The sequence below is a fragment of the Myotis brandtii genome, unplaced genomic scaffold (assembly GCF_000412655.1).
Source record: "Myotis brandtii unplaced genomic scaffold, ASM41265v1 scaffold643, whole genome shotgun sequence".
Classification (NCBI taxonomy): domain Eukaryota; kingdom Metazoa; phylum Chordata; class Mammalia; order Chiroptera; family Vespertilionidae; genus Myotis; species Myotis brandtii.
Genome location: NW_005370478.1, coordinates 179907 through 188545, shown reverse-complemented (window position 1 = coordinate 188545; position 8639 = coordinate 179907). Strand labels below are relative to the sequence as shown.

General features: G+C 57.6%; 1 protein-coding gene across 1 annotated transcript; it reads right to left on the bottom strand.

Moving 5' to 3' along the window:
- Nucleotides 1–288: 288 nt before the first annotated feature.
- ZNF687 (zinc finger protein 687) lies at nt 289–8605 on the bottom strand. The gene is made up of 9 exons (XM_005880595.2): nt 8266–8605; nt 3878–6006; nt 3558–3736; nt 3034–3210; nt 2780–2942; nt 2296–2625; nt 2081–2193; nt 1730–1871; nt 289–1603 (listed from the first exon to the last, which is right to left on the bottom strand). The coding sequence occupies exons 2-9, from the start codon at nt 5987–5989 to the stop codon at nt 1112–1114; spliced, it is 3708 nt and encodes a 1235-aa protein (XP_005880657.1). The 5' UTR covers nt 5990–6006; nt 8266–8605; the 3' UTR covers nt 289–1111.
- Between the last annotated feature and the right edge of the window lie 34 nt (nt 8606–8639).

The window sequence follows — 8639 nt, the reverse complement described above, 5'->3', positions numbered from 1 at the left end:
CTTACAATTTGATCCTGTGGTTCGCCTTTGGCCATGCTGCTGCCTGACTGTTCCTCCCAGGGACTGACTCCTAGCCTGAGGTCCCCTGGGCAGGTGGGCTCTGGCATAGGGTCCTGCCCTTGCTGAGTCCCCATCACAGAGACCAGAAGGGTGATCACAACCCCTCCCCTACAGAGGGAATTGGCCTAGCCACAGGGAATTCCTTGCCCTGATCCCTTCCCACATCCAGGGAAATAGCTCTCAATTTTTTAATTTTTGTTTGAAATAAAGTCCTTAGTTAGCCATGTGTCATTTCTGAGTTGTATTTTTTTGGAGGGTGGGGGTGAATGTAAGCGAATAGATGTACCACACAGAACAAGGTGGAGGAAGACTGCTTTTTCCCTACCTGTCTCCGTCAGTACCACTTTTTCCCAGAGAAAGGCCTCCCTAGATTTGACTCTCACCCCCCTCCGTCAAGTAAGTCTACATTGTCCAAGTCACATCAAAAAGAGCCTGAATGGGGATTAAACCACAAGCAGTTTTAATGGTCTGGGTTTCTCCTTCCCATCTCCCCCACTGTTAGTATTATTACTACAAGAATAAAGGATTCCTGAGAGCCTGTCCCCAACTCTCCCTGGGCCCCCTTGACAGGACTCATCCCTACCAACCCCCCTGGATTTCTGGGGGTGGGGGGAAAACAAGTGAAAGGCACTGTAGGGGTGGGGGGCTTGAGTGCCAGGGAATCTAAGGGGTGGTGCTAGGGCAGGGCCAGGCCTGAAGTCCGCCTGCAGGGGCTGTGGAGTGTGACTGCGGACACTGGTCTCTCCTTGGACCTGTCTAGCAGGCCTAGAAGTCCCGTCCTCCCGGTCCCACGCGGGCTGCAGCAGGAGCATAATTAGTGTTGGGCTAAGAAAGGAAGAATGGAGGGCCCCCTCTACTAGGATCCAAGGGCCAAACCCACAGTGGGGCCTGCAAGTAACTATAATGCTCAAGTCTGTTGTCTCGGGGGTCCAGGGGGGAGGAGTTGAACAAAATGTGAATTATATGAAACTCCCCAACCTGGGGACCAGGCAGCAGCAGTGACCCAGGCTCCCAGGGAAGAGGGAGGGGGCCAGTCAGTCCAGGTCTGGGGCTAGTTGTCCCCACTGACGCCTTGCCGAGCCCTGATGAACGCCATGCCGTGTGTGCGGAAATGGGTCTTGAGGTTGAGAGGGCTGTCACAATTCTTGCCACAGACTTTACAGGTCAGTGGACCTGCAGAAGCAGGCAAGGGTGAATCTGCACCCTCTGGATCAGACCTCAATTGAGGGGGCGGCTCTTCCTCCCCATCCCCCACACCCAGGGCACTGGCACTACCCACACCCCGTTTCTTCTTGTGGCTGATGAAGCGGTGCCGGCTCAGGGAGCCAGGGGAGGCAAAGCATAAGCCACAGTCGAGGCACTGCTGGGTCCCACCATCCACCCTCAGCCCCACCATGAGGCTCTGCTCCACTGAGCCCCCGCTCCGGTAGCGCAGGGGGCCTCCCGACCCGGGTCCACCCCTGGGGGACTTGGCTGGAGGTGTGGTGCTGTCAGGCTCCTCACTGCAAGAGTCAGAGGACTGCCGACGCTTCCGTCCTGGCCCCTGGAGAAGATAGTGAAGAACTGGGCCTCCCCATCACCCCAGTGACCCTGGCACCCCCACCTAGCTTGCGGAGGCCAGTCTGTAACTCTGCAGTTCCCACACCTCTAACCCAGCAGGGGGGCTTACCTGGGCTCTGGCACCGGCGCCCCGAACCACAACACTCCCCCGGCCAGGAGACTGGTCCCCGAGCGGCAAGCCGTGCCGCACCTGGACGTGTTTCTCCAGGATGAGGCGGCTGCTGAAGGTGCGTTTTCCTTCCGTGCAATACCTAGAGGGGAGAGTGCGCGGGTGGGTGCCAAGGGCACAGCCCAAAGACCAAGGCCAGTGGCTCGAGAGGAGGAGGACTACAGAGCTTCAACCCTTAGTCACGTGCACAGAGGCAGCTGGGAAAATGCTTTGGGGGACCGGGAAGGGGCAGGGAATGGGAGGGGTCACCTGATGGGCAGAATCAGGAAGGGGTAAGAAGAAAAGGGTTACCTGCATGGGTAAACTCGCTTGATACCCTCATGATTGACCCTGACGTGGCGCCTCAGGCTGGGCGCAGAACAGAAGGATCGCTCACACAGGCGACAGGGAAACTTTTTCACTGACTGGAGAGCAGGGAGAGGAACCTCAGAGCCAGGCTTGCAGGACCGAGCCCCACTGCCACACAGGACAACCCCAAGGCTGCCCCTCCAGCCCGTCCTGCTCACCTTGCCATGCTCCTTCTTCATGTGAGCCACATACTCATCCCGCTCCGGGAACCAGGAGTGACAGAGGCCACAGGTCCAGCCTCCAGGGCCCCCGCCCCCACCCTTGGTGCCTTTGTTCCCTAGATCCCGCCGGGGCCGTTTGGGTGGACAAGGAGGCTCTGGGGAGCTGGGTGGGTCCTCTTCTGTAGAGGAAGACAGCTCCTCTATAGGGGGAGCTGCTCCTCCTGGAGACACAGCCAGCTCCTCAGGCTCAGCTTTAGGGCTCGGAAGAGGATCCCCGGCCCCTTTCCCAGCAGTCTCCTCTCCCGAGCGACCAGACTGATGGGTGTTCTGTGAGAGGGAGACAAGGGGGATGGTGGCTGTGGGGAGAGCGTGGCTTTGCCACAGTCCTTGTTCTCCCCTCCCCCTCTTCCTGAAGGTTATGTGACCCTTGCACCAGGTCAACACAGCCGAGCAACCCCACATCAGCCCTTGACTCCTTTACCTTGAGATGATCCAGCATGGTCCTTTTTTGGGCAAAAAGCAGAGGACAAGACGGGCACTTGAAGACACTGACGCGCTGGGGCAGCAAGTGCTGGTCGAAGTGTGAGGAGAGGAGGGGCTTGTGAGTGAAGACCGTGTCACACATGGCGCACTTGTAGATCATCCTGTGCAGGCAGAGAGGACAGTGCAGACACCTGCCCCTTCAGGGCCCAACCCTCCCTGGCCCAGCCCTCGTCACCCCATCCCCGGTCTCACTTGGCCTGCTGCGTGGGGAAGCTGGGATGCTGGGTGTAGAGGTGGGCGTTGGCGCTGGGTGCAGACTTGAAGGCCATGGGGCAGATGGGGCACTTGTGGAAAACCTCGCAGTGTGACGTCTGGATGTGGGACTTGATGGAGTTCACACCCCCAAACACCACTGCACAGCTGGGGCACCTTTAGGGAGGACATGGGAGGCGTGGTGGTGAGGTGGGCCATCTCCATGCCCTCCCCACCCCACGCTCATCCTCAAGGACTGGGTGGACTTTGAGAAGCTAATCGGTGGTGAAGCCTGAGCCAGGTGGGGGCAGGAGGGAGCTGCAGAGACAATCCCCCGGGAGGCCCATTGAGGCAGAGCTGGAGCTGCAGAGGGGCGCTGCTCTGTGTTTGCCAGGACACCAGGGCCACGGGACTGAGCAGGAAAGATGGGGCTCTCTCGAGGCCATCTGAAAGGTTGGTGCTAGGAACCATGAGACCAGCAAGGGCATGAGGGAGTGTGGAGATACTATGGGAAGGAGAGGCACCTGTATCCTACACGGCGAGAGAAGTGCAGACAGGCCTCCCGGAGATGGGTCTGAAAATTCGCCTGCAGGAAGTTGCCCCCACACTCAGGGCAGACGTGGGGAGGTCGATTCTTATGCATGCGCTGGTGGGCACTGAAGCTGCAGCGATTGGGGAGCATCATGGGGCAGGTTGGGCACACCTGTCAAAAGGGTGAAACAAGGTGAGTCCGGGAGGAGAGGCTTGTCCCCCATTACTTCTCCTAACCAAGCCCCTCGCACCTTCCCACGTGCTATCCCCTGGCTATCCCCTTTCCCAGGAAGGGCAGTGAAAGGCAACTCACATTGCTGGTGGCCCCAGGGGCAGGGGGCCCAAGCTGCTGGAAGTGGGCAGCCATGCCAGCCTTGTCCCGGCACTGCTCCTTGCACTCCAGGCAGCGAAAGCACGTGTAAGCAGAGGTGGCAGGGGCAGCAGGTGGCTCAGCCGAGAGCGGCAGCACAGGGGCCTCAGCAGCAACTGTAGAAATGGCGAAGGTGGCGATGGCCCCATCACCCTTGCCCAAGGCAGACAAGACTGGAGGTCCGAGGGCAGGTGGGACAGCCAGCAGGGGTGTGATGTCCGGCTGCCCCACCATCTGGTCCAGGGCTACAGGCCTCATGACGAGGTGTGAGCACTGCATGACAAGCCCCTTGTCCTTGTGCTCCCGGGCATGCAGTAGCAGGCTGCACTTGTTGAAGAAGACCAGGCGGCGGGCACAGTGGTTGCAGGTGACCTCGATGCGCATGCTCCGGCGGTCATAGTGCCGCGCCAGGCTCTTCTCCAGTGAGAAGGCATCTCCACACTCGAGGCAGCGGTAGCCGGTTGGAGGCAGGGCCAGCCCGGCCTCAGCAGGTGGACTCAGGTTCGGCCGGTAGGCAGGCAGCAGGTTCTTGCCATTGAGGATCTTGTTGAAGGCCTCCACCAGGCTGGACTGGGTCCGTGAGATCACTGTGCCGCCCCCTGCACCTGGCACGGTGGTCGGCTTGGAAGGCTGCACTATCACCACCGAGGCACCGTTCACCTTCTGTCCCCCTATCCCCAGCCCTATCCGCCCCTCGACCTTGGGCAGGGCTTGGGGCACCAGTCCCAGCACATTCTTAGCAATTGTCTTAGGGCTGGTGGCAGTGCCCCCAGGCAGAACCACTGCTTTGCGGGCCACGCTGGCCGCCATCAGCATAGCAGTACTTGCGTTCTGGAAGGTGGCCACAGGCAGCACCGTGCCCTTCAGCCTCGTGCCATCACCCAATTGCACATTCACCACTTTTGGACTCTCAGGAGTCAGAACCGCAGAGGACAGCTTTAGGAGGTTAGCCTCGGCCAGAAAGGTCCCCTCGGCCAAGGGGGCAGGGGGACCAGGGTCTGAAGGGACCCGGGTTACAGTCCTTGTGATATTCCCACAGGATGTCTTAATGGTCTTGATCCGCACCTTGAGGGGCCTGGAAGAGTTGGAGGAGGCAGGGGAGTCATTGCTGTCCTCGTCAGCAGCCTCAGCTCCACTAGAAGCGCTCTGGGGACTTCCTGGGGGAGACTTGTCCACTGGCCCCTGATCCTCTTCTTCTTCCTTTAGGGGCTGACAGCTGGGCACTTTGGGGGAGGCGAGAGGGCTCTGATGGCCTGGAGATTGCTTGAAGAAGGGCATCCCAGCAACCTGGGGAGGTGAGGGGCTGGCAGGGATGCCTGCAGCCTCAGGGCTAGAGCCCGAGTCTAGCCGGGCTATGCCCTGGGGATGAAGGGGGCTGCCGCTGCCCTGCTTCAGAGCACCCAGCGGTGGGGGAGAACCAGGTGGCAGAAGGGCGGGGCCATTCTCCTCAGCCAGCTCAAAGGGAGAGGGGAAAGGAGGGGGGGTCATGGTGTCTTCCGTCAGTGGGGAGGGCACAGAGGAAGGCAGGGGATCAGGGTGCTCCCCTGGCTCAGGCTCAAAATGAGCGAAGAGGTCCAAAGGTGCTTTGCCTTCTATGGCTTTTTCTTTCCAGGTACCTCCACTGGGAGGAGTTGGAGAGTGGGGGTTTCCCGGAAGGGATGGCTCAGGGCCCCCAAAACCATTCTGCATCAGATGAGGCCCCACAGGTTCTTCCTTAATTGTACCCCCAGCCCGGGCCCCTTCCCCTCCTGAACTTGCAACCAGGGACTCAGACTGCTCAGGGCACACAGTGTTCTTGACAATGACGCTGACTACTGAGATATCCCCCGACGACAGATCATGATCAGAGGCCTGGGTTGAGACTCCAGGGCCATCTCCAGCAGCTGCTGCTGTTGCTTCTCCAGATTCACCCTCGACACTGGGTTCTGGCTTCCCCGAGCCTCCTGGCCCCTCATTTTCTTCTGGCCCAGAGTGGATGGCTTCATTTGCATCAATGTCGGGGATGTCAAAGGCAGCAAGGAGGTCGTCAAAATCAGGGGTTTTCATGTCTCCCATGGCGGCAAGTCCCAGACCTGATGAAAACAGGAAGAAGAGGGAGAAACTGCAATCACTGGAAGCAGAAACCCGGGACCTCCTCCCTCAGAGTCTCCATAGTTCTCTCCTCTCAGAAACCCATGCACACTGTGACTTAGGCACACCTCCATCAGAGTGCAAATCCTAGAGAGTTGGTAGAGGCGCTTGGTTTGCCAAACCCTAAAATAGGAAGAAAGGTGGTGTGCACGTCCATAGAAGACACCAAGATCCAGAGAAAGCAGAGGAAAAGACTTCTCAGAAATACATATACAAGATAAGAGTAACATAGACGGAGGGAGTTCAGTATGTATCTTGGTTCAAACCACCTAAGCCCCTCCTGTGTCCAGTCCATTAATCAGTACTACTATTCAGGAGGAGCAGACACAATGCTCTAGGTTTAAGAGCTCATTCATGGCAGCATGGTATCCATTCATATTCTTTTTAAGTATATTTTTATTGATTTTAGAGAGGAAGGGAGAGATAGGAACATCAATGATAAGAGAGAACCATTAATTGGCTGCTTCCTGCATGCCCCCCACTGCAGACTGAGCCTGCAACCCAGGCATATGCCCTGACCGGGAATCAAACCATTATGACCTCCGGTTCATAGGTCGAAGTTCAACCACTGAGCCACGCCGGCTGGGCTCGGGCTCCATTCATATTCTTCATGGATGTTCTGAGGGTCTACAGCAGTGGTTCTCAACCTTCCTAATGACACGACCCTTTAATACAGTTCCTCATGTTGCAGTGACCCCCAACCATAAAATTATTTTCGTTGCTACTTCATAACTGTAATTTTGCTACTGTTATGAATCGTAATGTAAATACCTGATATGCAGGATGCATTTTCATTGTTACAAATTGAACATAATTAAAGCATAGTGATTAATCACAAAAGCAATATGTAATTATATATGTGTTTTCCGATGGTCTTAGGCGACCCCTGTGAAAGGGTCGTTCGACCCCCAAAGGGGTTGCGACCCACAGGTTGAGAACTGCTGGTCTACAGAGATCTGAAAAACCATGTCACGAGACACAAGACATGACTCTCGTTCCAGCTTTATCAATAGCCTGCTGGAGATGAGCAAGTTACTCCATTGCCTTCCTTTTGTCGTTTGAATGAAAGAGGGGACAAGTAACCCATATATCATAGGGTTATCCTGAGCATGATATGAAATAGTAAACATGACAGAACCCAGAACACAATTAATTATGACAAGACAAACAAGGCCATGTGAGGTCGTGGCAGGGCTGGGGAGGAGTGAGCACTGGAAATGTAGAGCTGGGATCGAGGCAAGAGTCAGGGATAATTACAAGGTCAAGTCTGAGGCACCTGGGGTCATCACTGGCACCTGGAGACCCAGCTTGGTTAACAGAGAGAAGTGGACTCAGTGTAATCACCCAAGAAACCAAGATAGAATAAGACACACGAACAGAAAGAGACAAAGAGACAAGACGGGGAAAACCGAGAGGAGCCTGGTCACAAGGGCCTCGTGGCGTCATAAACACCTGGTGCTCCCTCACCTGCCTTCCCCAGAGTGCCTGGCCCGCCCTGGCCCGCCCCTGCTACCTCCACATCTTGCTCTCTCAGGACTAAAACTCTAGGGTACAAGCTTATCCAGCACAGCTGCCACATGGGGCAAAGCCAGGCCCCTCACCCCGATCACCCCAGTTCATCCCCTAACTCACACTCCTCCCCCACTTAATTTTCCTTTGGCAACAGTAGCCCAGGAAGTCTCACCAACCCCAACCTTGCCCAGCACAAAAAGAAAAAGAAATCCCACAGGACTGATGTGCCACTAAAACAACCAGAAGGCCAGCCTAGAGCTGGCGGGGGACCCAGCCTGCTCCCTTACTGCCTTCCCCACCAGTGTGTCTGTATCTGGACACACACACTCCCTGCCCGGCTGCAGCCACTTCCCGGGGCCACTTCTCTCACCTCTTTCTAGGCTGAGACTGTACCTGGAGGTGGTCCCAGCAGGTGGCAGGTGGCATTGCTGGGACCAAGGTGGGGGCAGAGGGTGAGGGTACCAATCAGAGGAAGAAAGGGGCGTTCTCCCCTCACCCCCCGCCCCCCCCAATTCTGCAGGCTCTGCATTTAAACAAAGCCCTCCACCTCCTGCCTCTGCCCTGATGGATGGATCCGTAGGCCCTCTTCTGCCCGGCTCCCTCCTGACCTGGGGAGGCCTGAGCTGCATTTCACCCGGGGCTGGCGGCGCACAGATCAATGGGGACTGAGAAAACATCTGCAAACTCGCCTCCTCCAAGCAGCTACCCCTCCTGCGTCCAAGTGAATAGAGGTCGTCCGAGAGCCAGGAGCAGGCAGAGACCACGCAGAGGAGCTCGGGCAGAGGCTTCCCCACCTCGCTGCCCAGGCCTTTCTGCGGCGGCTGCGCCCAGTCTCTAGGGCTCTGCCCGCCCCCCCCTTCCCTCCGTTCTTCCCCAAAAGCCAAAGGAAAGGGCTAAACAGGAAGAGGGTGAACTGGTGCGGGTTGGGTAGGGGCTCCACTGCCCTTCTGGCCAGGGGCCTGCAACGCAGAGGGCGAGGGGCTGGCGGCTGGGGGCGATAAGGCGGCCGCCAAGCGGGGCAGCGGGCGGAATTAAGTCCCTGCCCTCTGCCCAGGGCCGGCGC